The following is a 27,849-nucleotide window of genomic DNA, read 5'->3' as shown; positions in this document are numbered from 1 at the left end:
TAACCTGAGAACTGTACAAAAAAGATCTTCACGACCCAGATAATCATGATGGTGTGATCACTGACCTACAGCCAGACATCCTGGAATGTGAAGTCAAGTGGGCCTTAGAAAGCATCACTACGAACAAAGCTAGTGGAGGTGATAGAATTCCAGTTGAGCTCTTCCAAATCCTAAAAGATGATGCTGTGAAAGTGCTGCACTCAATATGCCAGCAAATTTGGAAAACCAGCAGTGGCCACAGGACTGGAAAAGGTCAGTTTTCATTCCAATCTCAAAGAAAGGCAATTCCAAAGAATGCTCAAACTACTGCACAATTGCACTCATCTCACACGCTAGTAAAGTAATACTCAAAATTCTCCAAGCCAGGCTTTAGCAATATGTGAACCGTGAACTTCCTCATGTTCAAGCTGGTTTTAGAAAAGGCAGAGGAACCAGAGATCAAATTGCCAACATCCGCTGGATCATGGAAAAAGCAAGAGAGTTCCAGAAAAACATCTATTTCTGCTTTATTGACTATGCCAAAGCCTTTGACTGTGTGGATCACAATAAACTGTGGGAAATTCTTCAAGAGAAGGGAATACCAGACCACCTGATATGACTCTTGAGAAATGTGTATCCAGGTCAGGAAGCAACAGTTAGAACTGGACATGGAACAACAGACTGGTTCCAAATAGGAAAAGGAATGCGTCAAGGCTGTATATTGTCATCCTGTTTATTTAACTTATATGCAGAGTACATCATGAGAAACGCTGGACTGGAAGAAACACAAGCTGGAATCAAGATTGCCAGGAGAAATATCAAGAACCTCAGATACGCAGATGACACCACCCCTATGGCAGAAAGTGAAGAGGAACTCAAAAGTCTCTTGATGAAAGTGAAAGTGGAGAGTGAAAAAGTTGGCTTAAAGCTCAACATTCAGAAAATGAAGATCATGGCATCCGGTCCCACCACTTCATGGGAAATAGATGGGGAAACAGTGGAAACAGTGTCAGACTTTATTTTTCTGGGCTCCAAAATCACTACAGATGGTGACTGCAGCCATGAAATTAAAAGACGCTTACTCCTTGGAAGGAAAGTTATGACCAACCTAGATAGCATATTGAAAAGCAGAGACATTACTTTGCCAACAAAGGTTCGTCTAGTCAAGGCTATGATTTTTCCAGTGGTCATGTATGGATGTGAGAGTTGGACTGTGAAGAAGGCTGAGCACCGAAGAATTGATGCTTTTGAACTGTGGTGTTGGAGAAGACTCTTGGGAGTCCCTTGGACTGCAAGGAGATCCAACCAGTCCATTCTGAAGGAGATCAGCCCTGGGATTTCTTTGGAAGGAATGATGCTAAAGCTGAAACTCCAGTACTTTGGCCACCTCATGCGAAGAGTTGACTCATTGGAAAAGACTCTGATGCTGGGAGGGATTGAGGGCAGGAGGAGAAGGGGACGACAGAGGATGAGATGGCTGGATGGCATCACGGACTCGATGGATGTGAGTTTGAGCAAGCTCTGGGAGTTGGTGATGGACAGAGAGGCCTGGCGTGCCGTGATTCATGGAGTCGCAAAGAGTCAGACACGACTGAGTGACTGATTTCATCTGATCTAACCTGAGAAAACCACCTGTCCTCAGTGGCTGTGAAAGTTACCAAAGAAAAGTGTTCTCTGCCAACTGCTCAGCGCTGGGCCATATGCAGGCCGTGCTCAGTAAGTGTCATCATAGTTACTATCACCCAGCAAACTAGCTCAGTACCTGGGGAGAATATGTACGGAATACATAATTAGACAAGTAGATGGACGGTAGCCAGCACAGATGTAAGTCTCAGGGCCTTAACATCAACCATAAGATGTAAAACTTCACAAAGGTCAGCTTCTTTAGGGGCGGGGGCAGAGAGACAGAATGGGGAAAGTAATGGAAATTTTAAAGGTCAAATTTGCACAGACAGGATTTGTGCATGCAAAGGCATGCAGTCCTATAAACTCAAAGTAATCCTAGGGCTCTATCTAGCTCAAAGGATTGTAAGCAAGCTTTCCAAAAAAGAATAATAAATCACAACTACCCGCCCTTTAGGGCTCTTCTCTCCTCTCCCTCAGCTGCTCTGAACAGTTTTAGGAATACAGCACCCTGACTTTTGTCCATCAAGATCTCCTCTCCTACACGAGTCTGAATCCCACTGGCATCAAGCATCACTGGGGTCAGTTCAGTCGCTCAGTCACGTCTGACTCTTTGTGACCCCATGGACTGCAGCATGCCAGGCCTCCCTGTCCATCACCAACTCCCAGAGCTTGCTCGAACTCATGTCCATTGAGTCAGTGATACCATGAGCCATCTCATCGTCTGTCGTCCCCTTCTCCTCCCACCTTCAATCTTTCCCAGCATCATGGTCTTTTCCAGTGAGTCAGCTTTTCACATCAGGTGGCCAAAGTATTGGAGCTTCAGCATCAGTCCTTCCACTGAACACCCAGGACTGATCTCCTTTAGGATGGACTGGTTGGATCTTCACGCAGATCAATGGGGTCAGGGTACCATTATTTCAGCCTATGGCTCCTACAAGATAAAGTGCAAAGTTCTTCTCCCAGTATTTTTATTTTTTCTCCAGATTAGAAAGGGACTCCAGAGTCATTATTTGGGTCACAGAACTCTGTAAAATGCCACAGAGCCAAAACACAACTCAAATGCCAGATTTCAACTGTAAGGCATTCACATAAGTTAGACAGGCCAAAAAAAGAAAAAATTACTTGGACCCAACAGAAGCCAGAAAATTAACAGTTTACATGATGCCAATCAAGAAAAACATCAAGGAAGTATCAGGAGATTTTTGTTTTTAATCCTAAATCAATTCAATTCCTGGCTGAAGGCCAGTCCCCAGCAACCAGTGGTTTGTTTTGCATGAAACTTTCAGCATTTCAATGATAATATTTTTAGAAAAAAAATTCAGCACTGTAGATTATTTTCCCGAGATATTGTGCTTCCAGGGAATAATTAAAGGAGGGGACATACAAACACTGGGCTGGAGGCGGTGCCACAGCAGGTCAACAGCTGGCGGGACGCTAGGAGGCAGGCAGCCTGGCACGGGGCTCGGCTCCCCATCCACTCCAGTCACCACTGCACAGCCGCCACTCGGAGCCTGGGCTGAGGATTCTGACGCTGAAAGAGGACCTCAAAAGAGACCAGTATTATCTGACAGCAGCTGGCAGGGATGCCGCATGCTTGCTACCCCTCAACAGAATCCAACGCCCCCGGTGCAGTGAAAGAAAAGGGTCAGTCGCTCAGGCGTGTCTGACTCTTTGGGACCGCACGGACTGTAGGCCACCAGGCTCCTCTGTCCATGCGATTCTCCAGGCCAGAACACTGGAGGGGGTTGCCATGCCCTCCCCAGGGGATCTTCCTGACCTAGGGATCGAACCCGGGTCTCCTGCATTGCAGGCAGATTCTGAGCCACTAGGGAAGCCCCCACCGTCAACTGCAAAGAGGGATCTAAACCTAGGTTACCTAACCTCCAGTCTAGTGCTCATTTATCACAGGAAGGGCTCTTAATTTTTACACTTTAACTCATACATGCTGACTTTTTATATACTCTTTAGTGCTCTGTGTGTAAGTCATATTATCCAGTTATACTATAAACTCCCTGATAAGACTCAGAAGGTCTGTTCACTCTTAGGAAAACCCTTGTCTGTACCAGCAGCTCGTACGTGGGTCTGTTCACAGCGGACCTGGGAGCTGACAGTCTTCTCCAAAGAGGAAGACACCGAATTCGCTTCTGACGCTTATTCTCTGTGCCCCCACATGCTCCCGTGCACAAAAATAACTATAAAACCCAATTTTGATCCTGTGTTGGATACTGAGATCAGGAACAAACAGGCCACGTATATAGTTGTGTGGGGGAGGTTTAGACAAGAAAATGACTATATGACAATTCAATTAGTAATTATTTCCACCGCCCACAGACAGACACACCCACACACACACCTCTTGCCCATAGAAGTACTGAGGAAAACTAAAATTTGCATAGAGGTGTAATGAACACTGTACACTTAAGAAAAAGCCCCTGACAACCTAGTTTTCCACAAGCATCACACAGTCCCTGTTTCCAGGTTGTGTACCACACCCCGTAAAACTTCACTAGTTCAACTGGCTTATTATGTTCATTTCTCAGCTTTGGATACTTTGATAGAAAAACCTCATTTAAGGTCTTTCCACGTTAATATATGTGTGAGTAACATGCATGTGACCTTAAAAAGGCATCTGAAACTATAGACCCAAACTGAACTTAAATCCAACAGAGCCTCTGGATGCAGGTGCCAGTTTGCAGAAGGCACAGAGGCATATGATGTACTACGAGCATGCAGTGAAGGATTCTGACTGTGGGAAAGTCTACAGGTCCCGAAGTCCAGGGACGCCCCCAGACAGTGAAAGGGGTATGAAAGAGGAAGTCGTAGATTAAAAGAGACGTAAGGACATTTCCAGTTATTTTAAGTGTGCAAGATGAAACTGCAGTGTCTGTCTGTGGATAGCCATGTAGCAAAACTAAAAGAAATGCACAGAAGTGATGATCTAAAAGCCACAGCAGTAGTTCCTTTGGGGGAAGAAACAAGGCAAGGGGAGGACTAGCGAGCTCATCTGCTTGACCTGGGGGTGGCTGCAGCAATGCGGGCTGTATGGCGATCCCCTAGAGCACGCATTTTCTGTGGGGTTTAATGCATCTGCATCTTATTCTACAATGAAAGGCTTAAAAGGGTATGATCTGATTTACTCCCTCTGGATTCTCTAAAGCTGAACGCTGCTACCATAGCCACTAACAACAGCAAGGAGATCAAACCAGTCAGCCCTAAAGGAAATCAACTCTGAATATTCATTGCAAGGACAGATGCTGAAGCTCCAATACTTTGGCCACCTGATGCAAAGAGCCAACTCATTGGAAAAGACCCTGATGCTGGGAGAGATTGAGAGCAGGAGAAGAAGGGGGTGAACAGAAGATGAGATGACTGGATGGCATCACTGACTCAATGGACATGAGTTTGAGAAAACTCTGGGAGATGGTGAAGGAGAGGGAAGCCTGACGTGCTACAGTCCATGGGGTGAAAAAGAGTCAGACAAGACTTAGCAACTGAACAACAATATTCAACTTTAAAAACAAGTTGCAACAAAAAATTCGGTTCCACATTTCAAGGGCCCGACAGACAGATGTTGCTGATAACGACACAAGGAGACAATGCTGATTACAGAGCGTTCCCAGCGTCACACAAAGTACTGACGATGGCCCAGAGAGCAAGTCGGCTTTCAGGTCAAGCTGATTCCCAGTTCATCTCCCCTTGGCCTCCAGGGGCTTCCATTCTTACGCTTCTGCTTGTAGGTAAGATTCCTGGCGAAAAAGAACCATATGAACTCAATGACAACCACTTAGCAACCACAGTGACCACGAGCAGACCCCATCCTGCTTGTTACTGCCCCAGTGCAACCAAGAGTAACGAAAGAGGAGTGGTCGACTTGTTATCAAGGAAGACACCTGACTGCACCGACGTGTGACCAGACACAACACACCCCACAACCTGAACAAAGAGCGACTGACCTCCGAGGCTAAAACTAGATGCACTGTGGGATCGTACACAGCAGGATCTAATGCCTGCTGATCTGAGTGGAGCTGATGTAACAACAACAGAGATAGAGCACACAATAACTGTGATGCACCTGAATCATCCTGAAACCACCCCAACTCCCATCCACGGGAAACTGGCTTCCGTGAAACCAGGCCCTGGTGCCAAGGATGGGGACCACTGCTATATAGGGCCTTACAACAGAAAGAGGGCATTAGTGGAAGAACTGGTGAAAATTCAGATGAGATCTACAGTTAATATTGTGCCAATGTGAATTTCCTGTTCTTCATAATCATACTACGGTTATGTGAGGTGTTAATATTGGAGGAGTTTGAGCAAGCTCCAGGAGTTGGTGATGGACAGGGAAGCCTGGCGTGCTGCAGTCCGTGAGGTCGCAAAGAGTCGGACACGACTGAGCAACTGAACTGAACTGAATGTTGGGGGAAGCAAGATAACATAGAGATACTCCCTGTACCATTATCAACTTTCCAGTGTCTAGAATTAGTTCAAAAGTTTGAAAGAAAACCGTTTCTTCCAAAGATTTAAGGATCTGGATGATAAAAAGCTCCCATCAGAGCCAAGTGTAGTTCAGTCACTTGAGGGTGAAGTAAGGTCTACAGGTCTCAAAGCCCAAGGACGCTCCCAGATAAGGAAACAGCGATGAAAGAGGAAGCTGGAGATTAAGAGAGACGTAAGGACATTTCCAGTTACTTGACATGTGCAAGGTCAAACTAGAGGGGCTGTGGACAGCCCCGTGGCAGAACCAGAAAAGGTGCCCAGACGTGACGGATCTGAAGGTCACACAAGCAGTCACTTTGGAGGACGAGACTCTTGCAGAACTGACTGTCCGACTCACTGCCCCACTGCAGAGTCCAAGACTTTCTCAGAAAAGTGAGCTGAATTTGAAAAGGAAGGCTATTACTCAAATCAGGCAACAACTCCCATCTAACAGCAGGCACAAAGGATAAAAAAGATGGCCCAGAAATTCCCCACTCGCAAGTCCTAGCAGATCTTCAAAATTATTCATATATATATATCAAATCAGCAGTGATAATGTACTTAGCATTTCCTAACTTTAAATCCAGCTCAAAGACTCTTGGAGCAAGAAAGATGTCTAAGACTATGATAGGGAAACTGACCAAGATGGGGTGTTGGGCGGAGAAACCAACATTTTGGGCTCATTTTTAAAGCAACTTAGAAATCTAGGACATAAAGAAAATTTTCCATGGAGCATTTACAAGACTTATGTTGTATCTGGATTTAGAAAATGCTGAAAAAGGTATGCATAAGGCCCATGCTTCATTTCCGTTTCATCATTCTGTGTATTTTCCGAATTTATGTATTTCTAAGATCAGAACCTCAAGTCAGGACTCCCCCGATGGCCCAGGGGCTGAGACTCCATGCTCCCAGGGCAGGGGGCCCGGGGCCCATCCCTGGTCAGGGAAATAGATCCTACATCTGCAACTAAAAGACCCTCATAGCCAAATAAGCAATTTTTTAAAAAGAAAAAAAAATAAGAACCTCAAGTCAACACTGAAACTAAGATCTGACTTCCGTATGTGTACCACTGTTGAGAAATAATTTCAATTCTAACAACGGAGTTACTTGTACTACAGAAAACAAAACCACTAAATAACAAACTCTAAGGTTAGATTCAGTCACCTTCTTGCTTGGGGAGGCTACTAAGATCTGTACAGTTATAGATTAATACTATTGCGTTTGCACATGCATACTTCAAGTGTAAAGTCAGCTCTGCTGTAACATCTCAGTGTAAGACTAAAAGCTGGGGGCAGGAGAAGGGGAGGCAGAGGGGGTGACAGTTGGATGGCATCCCTGACGAGATGGACATGAGTTTGAGCAAATCTCAGGACAGTGAAGGACAGGGAAGCCTGGCGAGCTGCGGTCCACGGTGGTGCCAGGAGTTGGACACGACTTAACGAGCGAACAACAACAATGACCAAGAGCAGACTAAGCAGCTCAGGGTGCAGCCTGCTTCCAAAGCACCAAGGGCAACTAAAATCAAAAAGACAAAAGTCAAAAAATGTGTGATTTCAAGTAGAGCAGTTTTCCCTGCCTGTGAATTCTCCTTCGATACAGAGCCTTATGCATTCTCGATGCTTTAAACAGGTCTTTGTTATCGTGTGTATGCTCAGCTGGGTCGGACTCTCTGCTGCCCCATGGACTGCAGCCCGCCACGTTCCTCTGTCCATGGGATTCTCCAGGCAGGAGTACTGGAGCGGAATACCATTTCCTACTCCAGGTCCTTACGTTATTACCAGACTAGCAATCTAAATTATGAAAGATAAATGTACAATCTTTACTCAATAAAACTCCCAGGCTTCAGAGCACAATGCCCAAAGCAATCCATTGCCAGCTTTGTTTGCAGATTTCCTGATGCTTTAATACAGAAATTCCTGGACAAGCACCGAGACTCGCTGGTCGTAGAACTTAAGGTTTCAGACTGCAGAGGACACAGAGTACAAAGGTTTATGAGCCACCAGGAAGCAGGAAGCGGCCGTGGGCACACCATCCCTGCACAAGCTGGGAATGGAGACCAGTTCTGTGGCTGGGTTTACACGCAGCGTGGCACGCTCGCAGCCAGTTCCACCACCGTTAAGTTGAGGGACCTTAGTCACACAGCCTCCACAATCCCTCCCCACTTTGAATTCCAAGACCAAGGCTCTTCTTGGTCTTATAACTACAGAATTCACCAAGGAGGTCAAGGTCAGTATATAAATGCACGTGGATTCAGATGATTAGTTCAGTTCAGTTCAGTTACTCAGTTGTGTCCGACTCTTTGCGACCCCATGAATTGAAGCACGCCAGGCCTCCCTATCCATCACCATCTCCTGGAGTTCACTCAGACTCACATCCATTGAGTCAGTGATGCCACCCAGCCATCTCATCCTCTGTCGTCCCCTTCTCCTCCTGCCCCCAATCCCTCCCAGCATCAGAGTCTTCTCCAATGAGTCAACTCTTCACATGAGGTGGCCAAAGTACTGGAGTTTCAGCTTTAGCATCATTCTTTCCAAAGAACACCCAGGACTGATCTCCTTTAAAATGGACTGGTTGGACCTCCTTGCAGTCCAAGGGACTCTCAAGAGTCTTCTCCAACACCACAGTTCAAAAGCATCAATTCTTCGGCGCTCAGCCTTCTTCACAGTCCAACTCTCACATCCATACATGACCACAGGAAAAACCATAGCCTTGACTAGACGAACCTTTGTTGGCAAAGTAATGTCTCTGCTTTTCAATATGCTATCTAGGTTGGTCATAACTTTCCTTCCAGGGAGTAAGCATCTTTTAATTTCATGGCTGCAATCACCATCTGCAGTGATTTTGGAGCCCAGAAAAATAAAGTCTGACACTGTTTCCACTGTTTCCCCATCTATTTCCCACGAAGTGATGGGACCAGATGCCATGATCTTCGTTTTCTGAATGTTGAGCTTTAAGCCAACTTTTTCACTCTCCTCCTTCACTTTCATCAAGAGGCTTTTTGGTTCCTCTTCACTTTCTGCCATAAGGGTGGTATCATCTGCATATCTGAGGTTCTTGATATTTCTCCCGGAAATCTTGATTCCAGCTTGTGCTTCTTCCAGCCCAGCATTTCTCATGATGTGCTCTGCATATAAGTTAAATAAGCAGGGTGACAATATACAGCCTTGACGTATTCCTTTTCCTATTTGGAACCAGTCTGTTGTTCCATGACCAGTTCTAACTGTTGCTTCCTGACCTGCATATAGGTTTCTTAAGAGGCAGGTCAGGTGGTCTGGTATTCCCATCTCTTTCAGAATTTTCCACAGTTTATTGTGATCCACACAGTCAAAGGCTTTGGCATAATCAAATGATTAACCTACATTTAAATAGAAGCCTGTTTTTAATTGCAGATACATAATATTAAATCTAATGGTTAGGAGTGCTATCCACCTTCTTAGTGACTAAAATCTCGCCCATCTGATACGAATCTACTGCCATTTTTTTTTAAATTCTAATTCTCCACATAGTTTCAGACAAAGTACACAGAACGTCAAATAAAGCCTGACGTGACAGGGACACACAGGAAAACCAAAGCTAGAAGTGGACACATCTTCAGAATTGGGGATAAAACTTGGGACTTCAATTAATCCTCCACCATTAAGCGAGTTACCCAAGCACCCTGCTCAGAATGAGCCTATCAAAGTTAATGTCATGAATCCTGAGTTTATGCTTTCATTGATCATGAAGAGTGTGTTACACCTCTCGCCATCCTGTTAACTGAATCCGGTAAGCCCAGAACCTTGCCCAGCAAGTCGGCCTCTGATCTCCAGTGCCTCTGCCGTTTATCTCAATTACTCCACAGCATTACTCATTTTAGACAACCATGGAAGTCTCAAACATGAAGTGCTCCAGCTCCTACCCAACAACTAGTCTTGCAAGTTAATTGGCATCACATGAGCACAGACTCCACTCAGCCATCAGGTGCTGTGATGCCTGGTGGCACAGATGAACAAAGGGAAAATATCAGCCCTTAAGCCAAACCTGACCTTGGACCTAGAGAATAAATATCAGTCCTGCCTGCTTCTGAACTGCCATCCGGAAATTAAGCAGAAGAGTGACAGAGGTTCCCATGTTAATAAGTCACTCAGAAGCTAATCTGCAGAAACTAATGTCAAACTAAAGCAACAAAAATCACTTTAGTGATCAAAAGTGACTTTAGACATTTTAGTCATTTAGTGATCAGCATGGGAAAAAATTAGATTTCCTCAGAAGATTTCAGAATTAGGTGTATGACCTGCTGTATTTTACATGGATGACCAACAAGGACCTTCTGTCCCGCACAGGGGACTCTGCTCTCTGTTATGCTGCGGCCTGGAGGGGAGGGGCGCTTGGGGGAGAATGGACACACGTATACCTACGGCTAAGATCCCTCGCTGCCGACCAGAAACCGTCAACTATCACAACACTCTAAACCGGCTGCTGCTGCTGCTGAGTCGCTCAGTCGTGTCCGACTCTGCGATCCCACAGGGCAGCCCACCAGGCTCCCCCGTCCCTGGGATTCTCCAGGCGAGAACACTGGAGTGGGTTGCCATTTCCTTCATGAAAGTGAAAAGTGAAAGTGAAGTCGCTCAGTCGGGCCCGACTCTAGCGACCCCATGGACTGCAGCCCACCAGACTCCTCCGTCCATGGGATTTCCAGGCAAGAGTACTGGAGTGGGTTGCCGTTGCCTTCTCTGTATTATTTCCCTTACTAATGTGTATACGTCTATTATAACTCAGTGTATCGCCTCCAGTCCTAATCTCAAGGCTGCAAAACCCTGTGCTTCCAACTGTTACCGACAGTACCAGCCTCAGAAGAGAAAAACAAGTATAGTGTATTAATGCATAAATATGGAATCTAGAAAAATGGTACTGCTGAAGCTATGTGCCAGGCGGGAATAGAGATGCTGACTCACTGGAAAAGACCCTGATGCTAGGAAGGACTGCAGGCAAAAGAAGGGGGCGACAGACGATGAGATGGCTCAACAGCATCACTGACTGGCTGGACAGGAATCTGAGCAAACTCCAGGAGATACTGAAGGACAGGGAAGGCTGGCGTGCTGCAGTGCACGGGGTTGCCAAGACTCAGACAGGACTTAGTAACTCAACAGCGACAGATCAAGACACATCCTTCCGCACCTCCACTGTCCACTGAGGGCTGTAACTGCAGTCTGACAGAGCAGGGGGACCTGAGGGCAGCAGGGCACTGGGCTAACAGCTCGGGCTGCAAACCCGCACTGCCCGGCGTGAGTCCAGCTCCGCCGCTTCCCAGCTAGGTGACCTCGGGCAAGTCAGCAAACCCCCGTGCCTCTTCTGTGAAGTGGGACTAACCCTTGGCCGTTTCAGAAGTGCTGGGTGAGAGACGAGACGCATCACTCCAAGAAGCAGTTTCACTAACAGGATAGTTGGCACTTAGGTATCAGATCTCTAGAATAAAATTTTGCTCAGAATTCAGCTGTTGATCAGATCTTTCTCTTATCCCATTTCTTACACAAGTTGGATCTAAACTTATTTATAGTACATCTTCAGGTCCTGGGCTTTCACCCTTATCTCTTACCTACCTACTTATCCCAGATAATAAATAATCTTGTATTTCCCAAAATGCCAAAACTAGAGATGTGTAGGCATAAGGGGAGAAACACAGCAACTGAAGCCATCCAAGATGAACTGCCCTCATGTAATCTTACTCGCTGAACTTAGTCTTAAATGATTCCTAACTCGTGCTGACAATTTATCACATCATTCCCCTCTATTCCATTCCTGGTAAAAACTATTTCCAGAAACCATTTCCCTCTTTGTATAATTTAATAGAGGGTTTCTTTTAATGTAGCTGTAGTAATTTCAACCAGATCTGACTGCTAGGGCCATGCCAACCCTGAAATGTTCATGTCTCAGGTTAAAGTCTAACAAGAGGTTTGCTGGGTGGGAAGAGACTCGAAATGAAGGGTTTGTCATGGAAATTCTGACAGACAGAGGAGGACAGTCAGGTCTTAATTCTATGTCACCCAGGCGTGTTTCAGTGTTTCCCTTCATGGCGTCATTCTTTCCTCCCCTCACATAAATTCAGGCTCTGTAGGCACCAAAAAGTTTCCGTTTGGCTCTGAAAAGTGTTCTCTGCAGAACTGTTAGAGTCTACACCCGAGCTCCACCCCACCACCGGCCTGGCAGATTCATCAGGACTCATTTCAAAATGATCACAGCCTGTGCTTACGGGGGGCTTTTGAACAAACGGATCTAAGACGAGAACTTGTGCGTGTCCAGCAAGTGGCTGCATTTAACGCGAGTGTATCTCTCAACTGACTGACGCCTGCCGAGGGCTCGGGACTCAGTGGCAGCGGCTCCCCTGGCACCCGCAGCTCCACCCGCCCTGCCTCGTGCCAGGGCACAGAATCCTTCCAGGCACAAGAAGTTTAAAACGACCAGCGTCGAGCCGAGTGTCTGCACCCTTTGGAACATGACAATCTGGCTGCAGCTACTAGCAATCCCCAAGCAAAGGACCATCCCAGTGACTGCCAGACACACACGGGTGCCGGTCGAGCTTCTCGCCCTGCACCCGAGGCTGGACGCTGCTGCGGCCCACCAGAGGCTCTTGTTTAACTTGTGCGGGGGATTCACGGACGCCTGGACACTTCTCAGTCAGAAGGCAGACGCGCTGCGTGGTTTATTCCTATCATTCTAAACTCAGTAGGTTTAACATTACACAGAACTTACAGGGACAGACTGGAATTCTCCATTCTATATCTTGATTAAGCACCCTTAGCTATGACAAGCCTACACAGCATATTAAAAAGCAGAGACATCAATTTGCCAACAAAGGTCTATCTAGTCAAAGCTACGGTTTTTCCAGCAGTCACGTATGGATGTGAGAGTTGGACCACAAAGAAGGGTGGCCACCAGAGAATGCGTGCTGTTGAACTGTGGTGGTGGAGGAGAATCTTGAGAATCCCCTGGACTGAAAGATCAATCCAGTCAATCCTAAAGGAAATCAACCCTGAATATTCATTGGAAGGACTGACGCTGAAGCTCCAGTCCTTTGGCCACCCGATGCAAAGAGCTGACTCATTGGAAAAGACCCTGGTGCAGGGGAAGATGGAGGGCAGGAGGAGAAGGGGACGGCAGAGGATGAGATGGCTGGATGGCCTCACCAACTCGATGGGCGTTGAGTCTCAGCAGACTCCAGGAGAGCATGCAGGACAGGGAGCCTGGCGCGCTGCCATTCACGCAGTCGCACAGCGCCGGACACAACTGAGCAAGCAGACACCACCACTGAGCTTGAGAAAGTGCTTTTCTCAGTCATCTCAAGATCTCCTCCCAGCTGACATGACTTTGGATTATAAACTAGACTTTAAAACATAGCAGGCAGGCAGAAGTCACCCTGATCCTTCATACCGTTTAATATTTATATAATCTCACACTCAGCAAATATTTACGTCATGTCCACTGAGCGCCAGGCACCGCATTAAACACTGGAGACAGAGAAGGAAGACTCAGTCCTTGCCCTTGAGGCAGACAGAGGAAACAGACAAGCCGAGCTCCAGGAGGAGGGTCCCACGGCAGGGAGGGTGGAAAGGCCTGGGAGGCACTTCAGGGGAAGACTCGCAGGTGAGGCGAACCATCTGGGCCAGTTCAGGCGGGAGAGGAGAGGAATCAAGAGAAAACACTTCCTGGGAAAGTACATCTCAAGCACTTATCTCGGGTGCCAGGAGGAAGAAGAGCAGCCTTAGGCGAGCCTGAGAAAGCAAGGACTGAGGAGACGCCACGTCCTGGCGAGGAGCCGGGCTCACACCGACAGGGAAGCTCTGCAGGCGATGAGTGAAAAAACACTCTGGAGGGAAAAACAAATGAGCGCGCTAAGTGTTAATGTGCCTGAAAACTTAAATTTGAGAGTCATCCAGGAGAGTGAAACACTCAGGACAGTAAGTCACATTAAAGGAAATGGACGTGTCAAATAAACATTTGAGGTTTCTACTGCCGAGGAGGAGGAATAACCACGCCACACGCCTCAGCATCGGCTTGGGGGTGTGGTGTGAAGAAAAGCACTTTCACTTAATATACTGAGAAGAAGAGCAGCGATTCAGAAAGCCATTAACCAGAAATCATTTCATAATCAGTTTGCACCAAACGGGAATCCCCAACACCAATTTCTTCCCTGCGTCTCTGCTTCTAACGAGTAAAAACTGTTAACCCTTCCAACTGCCCACCTCAATCACACTTTCCTGCATTTTGGGGATTACAGGCAATTTCATCTTTGAAGCTGAAATAAGGCTTTAGTCTACCTCAGTGAAAAACCTCCAGAGTTTCAAATTAGACTCGCTCTTACTTGGACTGGTCTTTTTGGAACTCAGATAACCAAGAGTTCATCTATAGTTCACCAGCTGCTAATTGGGAGGGCCTCCCTGGTGGCTCAGAGGTAAAGAATCTGCTGGACAATGCAGGAGATGCAGGTTCCACCCCTGGGCCAGGAAGATCTCCTGGAGGAGGAAATGGCAACCCACTCCAGTGTTCTTGCCTGGAAAAAAACATGGACAGAGGAGCCTGGTGGGCTACAGTTTATGGGGTCACAGTGAACCGGACACAACTTAGCAATTAAACAACAACAAACCCGATGAGAAGCGGGGCGGGGGCTCCTGAGATGTTGACCTGTTCTGAAATGGAAAATCCTGGCTTCCACTTTGAAAACCAGTGGTCTGTCCAAGAGTCTAGGGGCAGTCAAGCCAGCATGTGGGAAGGACAGGGACTATCAAAGGAGGCCAGGCTTGTGGTACAGCCCCTACGTGGTCTCAGCCCCCAGCCCCTGCCAGCACTGCTGACCATGCTGCGTGGCTCTCGGAACTCTGAGGCCTGTGTGAGAATGACTAGACATCCTTTTCTAAAGAGTTGCCAACTCAACCCCCCTCTCTGTTAAAGGTCACCCTCCCTTAGAGAGACCTGGTTTTTTGGAATTCCTCAGCTCCTACAGCTAAAAGGGGAACCACTTTTCTTTTTCCTTCATTCAAAACATTACCTTTCATTCTCAGAGAATATTGATCAGACACCATCCTGTTCAGGTGAGCTGAAATATCGATCCAGAGACAGGCCTTTAAGAAGGAATGTCATCAGGAAAGGTACAGGGAAAGCTGACTTTTAACCCTCAATGATGGAGAAATACAGAGCTTCACAGGGTCACATGTCAAGTTCAATATTTGGTGTGCTTAGCAGGAAGTGGCTCGAGATTGCACACTGACTCAGAGCCATATTGCAGGCCCTAGAAAGTGAATGAAGTCCCTGAGGATGACCCCACACATTCTGCTCATATGCAGGGATTCATTCTGATGCCATTCTGGAGCGTGGGCTTCTCAGGTGGTACTAGTGGTAAAGAACCCACCCGCCAATGCAGGGGATGCAAGACACAGGTTAGATCCCTGGGTCGGGTGCGGAACATCCTGTAGGAGGAAACGGCAACCCAGTCCAGTATTCTTGCCTGGAGAATCCCATGGACAGAGGAGCCTGGCGGGCTGCCGAGTTGAACATGACTGCAGTGAATCAGCACGCACTCTATGGCGTGTTCAGAGCCTGGGCGACAGGACAGTTTACCTGGTGACATTCACCACGAGGGAAGGAATGCAAAGTGCAGGGAAGACAGGAGAGGCAGGTTAACCAGATGTAACAGACTGACTACGCAAGTGTGAGAAGTAGCTTCTGTCACTGTAGTTAGAGAAGTGCACAGGCCTCCCTAACTCGGAGGCAAAGAAAGGTAGGGCTGGCTCCTTCCCGCTTCCAGCAGAGAGGGCGGGAGACATGCCGCTGTAGCTCCGAGGCCCCAGAAGAAGTGCATCTGCAGCCCCGCTCCCGGACCCTGCTAAGGGACGAAGGCCGAGCAGGACCGGCTCCCAGCCGGGGACAGGCCTTCCGGGCTTCAAGCGCAGCTTCAGGAATGGCCAGGGCCAGACAAGCGTCCTTCTCATCCTTTTTTTTCTTAAAAAAGCAGGCAAGGACCAGCTCTCTGCTAGCCTCACAGACATGAAATGAGCACCGAACAGATTGAGCCAACCTACAGAGCAGTAAGCCGAACAAACAAAAAAGGCAAATTCGAGTGCTGCCATCTCGGATCTACAAAGGAGCACACTTGTCTTCATCTCTGAGAACCTTCAGAAAGTCCCGTGGCTTCCAGATCTACCACGTCCCCCTCCGTGCTCCAGGCCCTGGCTCCACCACGTCAGGCAGCACAACCTCAGCACGGGAGCCTCCTGTGTCACGTGTGGGGACACATGTTCAGGGTTCTCCCCGGCACCACGACAGAAAGACAGGAGAGTCCAGCAAGGAAAAGTGGGCATGACCCAGCAGACCTGCAGAAAGTCCCTGCTTCCGTCAATATCTTGGGGAAAGGAAAGAAGCGGGAAATCTTCCTTTTTTTGAACATCCTTACAAAACATGCTTTTTAGATAGCATGTCCATGCTCAGTTGTGTCCGACTCTTTGCGGCCCCATGGACTGTAGCCTGCCAGGATTCTCTGTCCATGGGCTTTCCTGGGCAAGAACACTGGAGTGGGTTGCCGTCTCCTTCTCCATTTCTAAATGGCATAGGTAACAAATCCAGTTGTAAGGATTTCAGTTCAGCTCAGTTCAGTCGCTCAGTCGTGTCTGACTCTTTGCAACCCCATGAATCGCAGCACGCCAGGCCTCCCCATCCATCACCAACTCCCGGAGTTCACTCAGACTCACGTCCATCGAGTCAGTGATGCCATCCAGCCATCTCATCCTCTGCCGTCCCCTTCTCCTCCAGCCCCCAATCCCTCCCAGCATCAGGGTCTTTTCCAACGAGTCAACTCTTCGCGTGAGGTGGCCAAGGTATTGGAGGATTAAAACTCACTTATTTCTTTTGTTTTCCAATTCTTACTTAACATTCACTAGGAAGATGGCACGTGCATTTCAGGCTATCTTACTCCATGAACATGACTCAGTTGGAGTGCCTGCCCCTCTCAAGCTGAAGCCAACTTGGCTGCAAATATGTCATCTACTGAGCAAAGCAACAGGCTGCACACCAGCAGCTAGAGACACTGCCCCTCCTTCAGTGACAGGGAAGGAGTACCAAGCCAGCCCCAGACTCCAGCTGCCATCCCCAGGGCGTGTGCTGCCAGGCACGGACGAGAACAGTCTGTCTTCTGAATAAGAAGGAGTCTGTCAAACTGAGACAACAGGAAGTTAACTTAGGGAACACTGAGAGAAAACATAAACATATTCTAAAATGACCGAATGTTAAGACTGAGGCAAGAGAAATGTCCCTGGCGGTCCACTGGTCAGGGTTCCACGCTTCCACTGCAGGGGGCACAGGGCTGATCCCTGGTCGGGGAGCTAAGATCCTGTGAGCTTCGAGGTGTGGCCAAAAAAAATGCTTTAAAAAAGAGAGTGTGGCAAGCACCAAAATAGGAAAACGCTGGGTAACCACTGGGCGATTAAACAACGGTGAAAACCTAGGGCGGGATGAGGTGGGAGGGAGGTTCCGGGGGGAGATGTACATACGCACGGCAGAAACCAATCCAACATGGCAAAGCAATTACCCTCCAATTAAAAATAAATTAAAATTAAAACCTGAAAAACACCACTGTCCTGAGCTAGTATTATCTAAGTTACAACCAACAATAAGATATCAGGTTAGTATAGGCCTGCCGGAGTCAAATACAGATGACACGTAACAATTGTAACAAGCAGTTAGCTCACTGCAGATACACTTATATTTGAAATGGCTTTTGTGAATTAAAGTGTAAATATAATAGGGGAATTCACTAAAGGCATCTGGTTTAACTCTTCAAAGCAAAGAAGAGCACAGGGACTTCCCTGGTAGTCCAGTGGGTGGGAGTCCCAGCTTCCACACTGCGGGGGGCACAGGTCCCATCCTTGGTCAGGGAACTAAGATCCTGCAAGCTCAGTGGCACAGTCAAAAAAAACCAGAATACCACACGTTCACTACTATAATCTGGTTTGTAAATCCTCAATTTCAAATGTTAAGGAAATTCACAGGACAGATTAAAAAAATGGCTAAAATGTGTTGGGAAAAGTGCTTAACCTCACAAAGGAGATGGAACTTGAAAGAAGCCCCTTTCATCTATCAGAGCAAAAGTGCAGAGGATTTATTTGTATTATCCAACACTGGTTAAGAGTGAAGAGAAAGTGGTACTCTCACATTGATACTGAAATACAATTGGAACCTTTCTGGAGAGCAACTTAGCTGTGCTTATTAAAGTTTAAAATGTATCCACACACTTCTAAGTATCTATTGCAGACAGGCCTATACTAGAGCCCAAGGATACTGACAGCCTCGTTTGCTAAGAACTTAGAAACAATTAAAACGTCCCTCAGTAGAGACAGGTGAGTCAGTCTGATGCTTCCACACACGCAACTAAATAAGGCAGAACCGATGTTGTGAGAGAGAAGCGTTTCCCCACACCCACTGCCTGCTGCTGGAAAAATGCGTAAGTGATTGAAAATTCAGATCTTTTTAAAAAGTATGTGTAATTTAGTGAATGCATGGATGTCTGAAGTTATGCCTGAGGGAAAAGAAAACAAGGATCCAATTTCATTTTTATACAGTATTCGTACAATTTACGAGCATCACTTTTATAACTGAGGTAAAAGGGGGCGATGCTGACATGAGGCCAGTGACCTGTTAATCTCCTAAAAGCCCCACCGATGCTCCTGGGAGCCCACTCGGGTCCTGCCGTGGTCAACACACCTGCTCTCCAGTTTCAACAACAAAACCTGCAGGTCTGAAAGGGGTCAGCTTTATTATCCAGGATTTTTTGTCTGTAGAAAATGATCATTTTTTAAATAACATATACCCACTTCCTCTTGTACATTATTTAGGACATTTAATAAATACTTTTCCTCATGAGTTTCCATAGGTCTCCGCCCAAGTACATTACCAAAAATGAGAGCAGAAAGAAATCACATTAGCCCAGAATCACAAGGTTACATCCTTAAACTCCACGTTCAAAGACTTCAAATGCTGTCTCCGAAGCTCATGTCCACAACTCTGAGAACCGCAGAGAGTCACATTTCCTTCTACCTCTGAGACACACGCTCATTCTTTTTCAAAGGACTCTCTGGATTACTCAATGCCACTCTCCAAATAAGTTTATTCAACAGGGGTGTTAAGCACAGTGTGAAGAGAAGTGGAATGCTGATGGGTAATGCCATAAAACAGCTGCACCTAAAAATGTCTATAAAACATACATAAGAAACACATTCACCAGTGTGTGGAAGGTTTTGAAAGGTGACCAACTTGCTAGCACAATTTTAAAGTCATAAAGAGTACACCCTGCGTATCTCTCATGCGCTTAATATTAAACAGTGTTAGGATAATATTTTCCAGGCTAGAATGTACTTTCCACTTGCCCTAATAAACCGAAGCCCAGATGGGAAATGTAACCAGGACTAAGTAAACATAATATAGACAGTGAGGAGAGCTAATGACCTAGGATGCCTTCACGAGCAATAAAGCATTCAAAAAAAAAAAAGTTTCAACAAACAGAGAGTTCAAAAGCTGGGCATTTGGAGTGTGTGAAATAAACGCACCTTCAGAGAGGAAATGCGTTTCTGTGGATGCAGCCAAGAGTGTCAGAAGCTGTCACAAAGCTGACGTGAGGGAGAGACGTGCCTCATGCAGCAGCCTTTAGAACATGCAGACTTGATTCTGGCTGACAATCCGTCGTCAAAACCCCCAGGCATCCTACTAGGGTGCTGTATGGCCCACAGGGAGAAGTCCAACCCAGTTCCCAGGTAAAAGATGAACCAAAACAGGAAGAGAAGTCACACAAACACTAAGCGATTCCATTTTTTTCTGAACACCCACACAAAGACAGCAGTTTCTGACAAGAACGTTCTTGGCAAAAAAAAAAAAAGTTACAGGAAGGTTTTATTCCCTTGAAGAAAAAGGCAGGTCTCTACGCAGAGTACCAGAAAATACCAAATGGTGTTCTTCCCCCAGGCCCAAGTTTACAGCCTTCACGTTTTGAAAACATCTAAATGTATTTTTGTTTTTGTATCAGATAAAAGATGACTGGAAACACTGTTCTTGTCTGGAATGCTTATTTCTTGTTGTACTTGAAAATAAAATGCAACATGGCAGCTTACCTTGGCACTGGAAGCCTTGTTTCCCAAACCCCCTGAAAAACAAACAAGAAAAATTTCTTATTTTCTGTTGACACCACATCTTAAGCCAGTTATATGACAAAGCATTCTACAGAGGTAAAGGTTTGCACATGAAACCCAATGATTTGACAGGAAAACATGCCTAAACAGCTCAGAGTGCAGAGTCAAGTCAACTTTGAAAAGATCTGGCCTCCAAATCTCACTGAACTCATTTCAACATATTCAAGGTTCTTGCCAGTTTTTTTTTTCCCCTAACATTTTATCAGTACTTAATTGAAAAACATGACTATAAAGTTGTTGGCTACAATATTCAAGCAACAAGAAGAACTTTATGGTTAAAAAACCAAATCTATAAAGATGGCTGAATTTGGTCCCTAAAGACCAACTGAAAATCTTTCCGCCCTAAAAACAAACAAGTGGCTTCATCATTTGTTATGAAGTATTACTTACCTAGAAATGACCGCGTAGCACCACTCTTAACACTACGTTTTGGCTTAAAGGAGCCAGATATTAGTGTCATCACTACTGTTTGCATGTGAGATTATGACCTGATTTTACTGTGAACCAACAGCATTCAAAGCACATTCAGAAGCTATATTGCTCTTGTAAATTACTTTAGAGAATTTACTCTCTAAGCAGAGAACTCCGACATGGACATTAAATTGCAAACACCATTTCAACTAGGATGAACTACATTAAAATTCTCAGAAGGTTATGAGTCATAATCTCTTGCTTTACATAGCATTTTAAATTTACAAAGCACTTCACATATCTTTATAATTAACTTAGTCACTCCCCACCCCCCAAAAAAATTTAAATGCAAACAGTTTTAAAATATCAGTGCTTTAATATTTGAGTTGTAAACCAGGGAAACAGAGAAGAGAAGAAAATTCAAAAATTAAAACCACGGCTAGACCGTGCTGGGGAATATTTTCCTGGAACTTCCGAGGGGTTGCTCTGCAGCTAAGTGGAGAAGAGGAGTATTGACTATGGGGAAGAAGAGGACAAGGAGATCTTCATTTCCACTTCATGCTACACCTGGTGACCCAACAGGCCACATCGGTTCACAGGGGCTAACAACGACCCTGGAAAGTCTTCAGGGAGCCTGGATGTATATGTCTCTTTCTACCTTACCCTCGTCCTGCGAAAGTAATCGGCAGTCTAGAACAGACTAAACAGAACGTTTTAATGGAATTTCACAGCTGACACGTGAGGCCCAACACCTCCCCTTAACTAAATGCAATCTCTCTGCCTTGAGGCTCCAAGAACTGACGTTAAGCAGTCTTGTCTACATTGACCTAGGAGCTCAACCGCTCCAGGCGCTGACTTCACCTCGGAAATCATTCGGAGAGGTGGCTGTGCTTTATACATAAGTGTGCTTTGGAGTGGATTTCTAAAAAGAAACGAAGACATTAAGCACCTTATTAGCACATTTGTGGGGCTTTCCCTTAAAGATTCCCCCAGGTGTGACGGGTTCAGATAGAGCCATCCTTAAGGGAGAAGTTAAGCACCTATTAATTAGCACGTTTGCGGGACTCGCCCTTGGAGACGGTTTCCCTGTGCGATGCATTCAAGCAGCGTTCGTTCTCCCAAGAGCCCCACAAGACCCAGGAGCCACACAGCGGCTGGGCAGTCACCGGCGCCGCTCCCCCCGGGGTAGGGGAGTTAAGGAGGCCCAGACGGCTCTGGCTTGGGGCGCCGGGGGCTTCCTACATACAGCAGCAAGTGACAGAATGGATGGAGGTTGTCTGGCAACGTAAGAGGGAAAAAACGAATGCTTCTCCAAGTGAGGCATCTGTACTGCCTTTAGTTTTAGCTTTCTTAAAACAACTGGAGGAGAGGGGTCATCAATCTTTTGAAAGTCAGTCAAAGTCATCATCGTCTCCCCAGGAAACTTGGCGGGATCGGAGACCCTGCAGCCTGTCCGGCAGCTGCGGCGCGTAAAGCGCGGCCCGGGTGACACCGCTGCCTGGAAGTTACCTGGGCTCGGCGGCCGCAGCCCGCTGGCAGCCCCGGGCAGGCCTGTGTCCTCCCGGCCCCGCGCGGCCCGGGTCCGCTCCAGAGGCCGCCCGCGCCCCCGCCCCGCCGGCCGGCCGGCCGCCGCCCTCCCCGCGCCCGCCTCAACAGTTTGCCGCCGCTCCTCCCGGCTCGCGGGCCCGGCCCGGGGAGAGGTCCGCGCGCGCGGCGGGGCCCGGGCAGCCTCCCGGGGCCGCGCTCCGAGCCTCCGGCCCGGGGAGACGGCCGCGCCCCGCCCGGGGGTCCCGCCGGGAGCGGACTCTCCGCGGCGCCGAGCGAGGCGCCGGGCGGGTCCAGGGGCGGCGCACACCCACCAGATGAAGTCGGTGCAGTGGCTGCAGAAGGTGGGCTGCTTGAAGAAGCGCGCGATGAAGCGGTGGTTCTTCACCTCGTGCACGTTCTTCTGCCTCAGCGCCCCTTTGCGGGCGAAGCGGTTGGCCACGTCCTGCGGCGCCGCCGGCTCGGCGGCCGGGAAGACGTCAGCCATGGTCCCTCGCCGCCTCCTGCCGCGGGGGGCGCGGGCGGCGGCCGAGGGCGGCCGGGAGCCGGGCGGGCGCGGAGCGAAGCGGAGCCGCGGGCTCGCTGTGGCCGCTCGGCTCTGACGGCGGCGCCGGCGCTCGCGCTTCCTAGTCGGGCGGCGGGGGCGGCCCGCCCACCGCGCATGCCCGAGCGCGGCCCGGCAGACGGGGCGGGGGCGCGCGGGGAGGGCCGGGCGCGCGCGGGGCGGGCCGGGGGCGCGCGGAGGGTGACGGGAGCGCGCGGGCCGGGGGCGCGCGGGAGGGCCGGGGCGGGGGCGCGCAGGGGGCGGGGACGCACGGGAGGGCGGGGGCGCGCGCGGAGGGAGCCGGCTGCCCCGCGGCCCCCGAGCCGCCCAGGAAGCGCCCTTTCCCGTTCTCCCGGGTTTGCCGGGCTCCTCCCTCCCGCGCTCCGCTCCTCCCGCCCCAGGCGCAGCCCCGCGTCCCGGGCCGGCTCCTGGCCGCGCCCCCTTCCAGGACCCAGCGCAGTCCCGGGACGGACGCCCGCGCCGCTCTGAGCCTCAGCCCCTCCGGGGCCTGCACGCTGTGCCGCCTGCGGCCCCGGAGCCGGGCGGCCCCGCGCCGGGTACACACGTCTGATGTGTCGGGACGGCTAGAGGACCTGTCCTGGCTGTTCACCCCGTTACCCGTTGGGTACCACGCTTACAGAGTGGGTGATCAGGTCTTCTTTACCAGCCCAGAGCCTTCATTTAGACGCGGTTTTGCAGCCTAAAGCTGATGACTGCCCTACCGGCAGGTGCCGAGCACAGCCAGTTCGTTTGTAAACTACCGAGTGAAACTGCCCCGTGAAAGCGTGGCTGGCACGGACCGGCGAAGCACGCACGTGGGGCCGTACCGACTAGTCACTTGCTGAATACTCGTTAACTCTGCCCCGAGGATGCTAAAATACGTGAGGGAAACGTTCCATTATTGTTTTATTTCATTGTCAGATTCACTCAGATCAGAAATTAACGCATGTGTTGAAAGGAGTATGTTTAATTCTTCAAGAAGTTAGGAAAAGAAATAGAGAAGGAAGGAAGGAAATCTTTGCTAAGATCTATACTATCTTAGAGTACGTAGGCCAAGTAGGGCTACCATTTCTTTTAAGATTGCTCAACTGAACGCCTGTTGGTAGGAATGTCTTTTGTTTTGACAGGGGTAAGCGATTGACCCGCCCTTAATGGGGCGTGTACTTCCAGCGCTCACTCACAATCTTTCCGGCCAATGTTCTTGGAGCTTAAGAACACTACACCTGCCGGCTATTCTGGTCAGAAACTTCTCCACTTTTGGTGGGGCCCCGAGTCCAAGGGCGGCGGGGCTTCCCAGGTGGGACTAGTGGTAAAGAATCCACCTGCCAATGCAGGAGATGCAAGAGACGCGGGTTCCATCCCTGGGTCAGGAAGAGCCCCCTGGAGGGAGGCATGGCAACCCACTCCAATGTTCTTGCCAGGAGAATCTCAGGGACAGGATCCTGGCAGGCTACTGTCCATGGGGTCGCAAAGAGTCGAACACGACTGAAGTGAAGTAGCGTGCACGCCAGCGCTAGTTCAAGGAAGCAAAAAAAGGAAGATGCAAGGAAAGGAATGAAAAGCAGGGGATGTAGGAAAATAGAACAAGCTCTCAACAAAACACTATTACCATCTCAAGCACAGTCGTGTATTGCTTAATACTTGTAAGTTACATGGAAAAATCACGGTACTTGTAAATACTTGTAATTGACGATAGAAAGAAACACATTCTTGCTTCAAAACCACCTGGATCTAAGACAGGGCATCACCCCTTGTATAGACAAGCTTCTTTCTGGTTCCCTGAAGTTCTGAGGTAAAGGTGGAAGAAAAAGATGGGAGCTTGGAGGAGGGGTAGTAGGTGAGAGTGACGTCTGAACAGAGGGACCGGGAGGTGAGCTAAGAACTGAGTGGGCCTTGCAGAGAGAGGAGCCCGCTCTCAGGGGGTGGAGAGACCAGAGACAATCTCTCATTTCTTTTGGGCTGTGGTTTTGTTCTCTTGCCTCCATTATTACTGTTGTGCCCTGTGAGTAGGGAGAAAACTAACTGGAAGTTTCTTGAGTGATGACTGAGCACACGTGCTCAGTTGCCTACAGCTGAGCTCAGTTGAGGGGCAGCGTGGGGATGCACCTGGGGTGGGGGTGGTCCTCGAGCTGTGGAGCACCGCCCCAGCAAGGCGGGGTGTGGGGGGTGGGGTGGGGCGTGGGCCACACAAGGCCCTGAAACCCAGCCGGGCCCTGCGGGGCTCCTGGGCGCTTAAGCCCTTCTGTGTCCCCATTTCTTGGTTAAAGGAAAGAGGCTTCATTCAGCCCGAATGACCTTACCTGAGTTCCAACAGGTAAGTTCAAATAAATGCTGACTAGGGAAGGGAGGCGGAGAAGGCAATGGCACCCCACTCCGGTACTCTTGCCTGGAAAATCCCATGGATGGAGAAGTCTGGTGGGCTGCAGTCCATGGGGTCGCTAAGAGTTGGACACGACTGAGCGACTCCCCTTTCACTTTTCACCTTCATGCATTGGAGAAGGAAATGGCAACCCACTCCAGTGTTCTTGCCTGGAGAATCCTAGGGACGGGGGAGCCTGGCGGGCTGCCGTCTCTGGGGTCGCACAGAGTCGGACACAACTGAGTGACTTAGCAGCAGCAGGGAAGGGAGGGGATGTGAAAACAAGGGAGGAACCATGCAGAAGCAGAGCAGCTGTGGGGCAGGGTCTCTGTCCACCCCACCCCCAAGGGTTACCCAGAACACTACCTTTGAGCTGGTTTGAAGGTGCAGAAACCCCCACCAGGTGGGATAAGTTAACGGTATGCTGCCTGCAAGCACTTAGACCCCAGACAGGTTAGAACCAGAATGTTGATGGCATTGCTGGCCCAAATCTTGGCTTTCTCTGCCCAACAAAGCTGAATGAAAAAATATGGAGACAAAGTTTGGAGGAAATAGAAAGGTGGCTTCAATCCTCAGCCACAGAGAGGCGAACACGGTGGGCTCATGGCTCAAGAGCTGTGCCCGCCGTGAGGAGCCCAGGGGCTTCCATGAGAACAGGGCTCGCAGCAGCTGGTGAGGGGGAGTAAAGGTGTTCGGCTCTTGCTGTCTTCGTGTTGCGTTGCTTCAAAGACAGTCACAGGCTGGCGTCAGTAACCCGGTAATTGAGCCTGGCTGTTCGGTGGCTCTGTGGCCTTCTTTCTCACGTGTAACTACAAGCGGAAGGGTGTTGTAAGCATAAACACTAGGAATGCAGGAAAGTAAACAGATACAGACATGCAGAATTAGGAGCAGTTCAAGTAAAAAGAAAAAAACTAGGAATGTTCAGGCCTCTTCTCTTTATCTTCTTTGTTCTCAGGATTGGGAAAGTAAAACACTCATTCCTCTCTTTACTCCGTCACTGCAACAACGGTCCCGACTCGCCGTCACCACAGCACCAGTCCATCAGAAGGACGTGCACGGCTGATCACGCCTTCTGTGAACCATTACTATAAAGCTCCCCACCGCCCCTTCCAGGTCTTACACCAGTTCTGAGGGCATGAGGCCACTGTGGCACCCTCTGCCTGGCAAAGCAATAAAACTACTGTACATCACCCCAGACTCTGTCTCTGAGATTTAATTCCGTGGCTGGTACAGGGACCAGATTCAGCTTCAGCCCCTGCAGCCCACCTGGCAGGGTCTCCATGGGGTCACTAAAAGGGAGGGATTTCCAGAAAGAGAGACCCCTGTGCAGGGGGAGGGTTAGTGAGACGTGGTGGTAGTGATGATTTTAGAGTCTGCTGTTTCCTGGGGAAGGCGCAGGAGAGCAGAAATGGTAAACTGAATGTGAGGTTTGTGAGAACTCTCCTCTGTGGTCCCTGACTCTGAGGAGTAAGCTTGACACTCTTTGCAGAGATGCTGCCTGGACCAGACTTTTGGAAAGCGTCAAAGAAAAATATCATGAAGCCCCAAGTGAATATACTGCATCTTAAGAAGTCCGTAATTCCCTGGTAAGTGAAGGAAGCAGGATGTAAAACAGTATTTGGAGATGCCATTTTTTAGATGTCAGATCAGATCAGATCAGTCACTCAGTTGTGTCCAACTCTTTGCGACCCCATGAATCGCAGCACACCAGGCCTCCCTGTCCATCACCAACTCCCGGAGTTCACTCAAACTCACGTCCATCAAGTCAGTGATGCCATCCAGCCATCTCATCCTCTGTCGTCTCCTTCTCCTCTTGCCCCCAATCCCTCCCAGCATCAGAGTCTTTTCCAATAAGTCAACTCTTCGCATGAGGTGGCCAAAGTACTGTATGCCCATATCTGGGCTTCCTGGGTGGCTCAGTGGTAAAGAATCTACATGCCAATGCAGGAGATGTGGGTTCTATCCCTGAGACAGGAAAATTCCCTGGAGTAGGAAATGGGAACCCACTCCAGTATTCTTGCCTGAGGAATTCCATGGACAGAGGAGCCTGGTGGGCCACAGTACATGGGGTTGCAAAAGAGTCAGGCATGACTAAGTGACTGAGCACACATGCACAGCCACGTCTGTATGCTCTAAATATGCTTGTGCGTGTACACACAGATGTATACAGGGCACCACATCTGTATGCTCTAAATATGCTTGTGCGTGTACACACAGGTGTATACAGGGCACCACATCTGTATGCTCTAAATATGCTTGTATGTGTACACACAGATGTATACAGGGGCACCACATCTGTATGCTCTAAATATGCTTGTATGTGTACACACCGATGTATACAGGGCACCACGTCTGTATGCTCTAAATATGCTTGTATGTGTACACACAGATGTATACAGGGGCACCACGTCTGTATGCTCTAAATATGCTTGTATGTGTACACACAGGTGTGTACAGGGGCACCACGTCTGTATGCTCTAAATATGCTTGTATGTGTACACACCGATGTATACAGGGCACCACGTCTGTATGCTCTAAATATGCTTGTATGTGTACACACAGGTGTGTACAGGGGCACCACGTCTGTATGCTCTAAATATGCTTGTATGTGTACACACCGATGTATACAGGGCACCACGTCTGTATGCTCTAAATATGCTTGTATGTGTACACACAGATGTATACAGGGCACCACGTCTGTATGC

At 48.6% G+C, this 27,849-nt stretch overlaps 1 protein-coding gene and 1 long non-coding RNA gene across 4 annotated transcripts in view; one reads left to right on the top strand and one right to left on the bottom strand.

Annotated features, from left to right (window-relative positions):
• PRKCA (protein kinase C alpha) overlaps positions 1-22,844 on the bottom strand; it is a 303,137-nt gene extending 280,293 nt beyond the window's left edge. Inside the window, exons 1-2 of one of the 3 annotated variants that reach the window (XM_019980528.2) lie at positions 22,556-22,844; positions 20,208-20,239 (exon numbers count right to left, since the gene is read on the bottom strand). In XM_019980528.2, coding sequence (XP_019836087.2) covers positions 20,208-20,239; positions 22,556-22,728 — 205 coding nt within the window. In that variant the 5' untranslated portion in view covers positions 22,729-22,844. The remainder of the gene's footprint in view (positions 1-20,207; positions 20,240-22,555) is intronic. The other 2 variants (XM_070774240.1, XM_070774239.1) reach the window with 2 other exon arrangements.
• A 325-nt stretch (positions 22,845-23,169) lies between these two features.
• On the top strand, positions 23,170-26,331 carry LOC139177776 (uncharacterized). The gene is made up of 4 exons (XR_011562261.1): positions 23,170-24,023; positions 24,207-24,428; positions 25,053-25,099; positions 26,100-26,331. It is a non-coding gene; the product is annotated as an uncharacterized lncRNA (long non-coding RNA).
• The last annotated feature ends 1,518 nt before the right edge of the window (positions 26,332-27,849 follow it).

The sequence above is a fragment of the Bos indicus genome, chromosome 19 (genome assembly GCF_029378745.1).
Source record: "Bos indicus isolate NIAB-ARS_2022 breed Sahiwal x Tharparkar chromosome 19, NIAB-ARS_B.indTharparkar_mat_pri_1.0, whole genome shotgun sequence".
Lineage (NCBI taxonomy): Eukaryota > Metazoa > Chordata > Mammalia > Artiodactyla > Bovidae > Bos > Bos indicus.
Note: the sequence above shows the minus strand (reverse complement) of the source record. Positions and strands in the feature narration are given on the sequence as shown.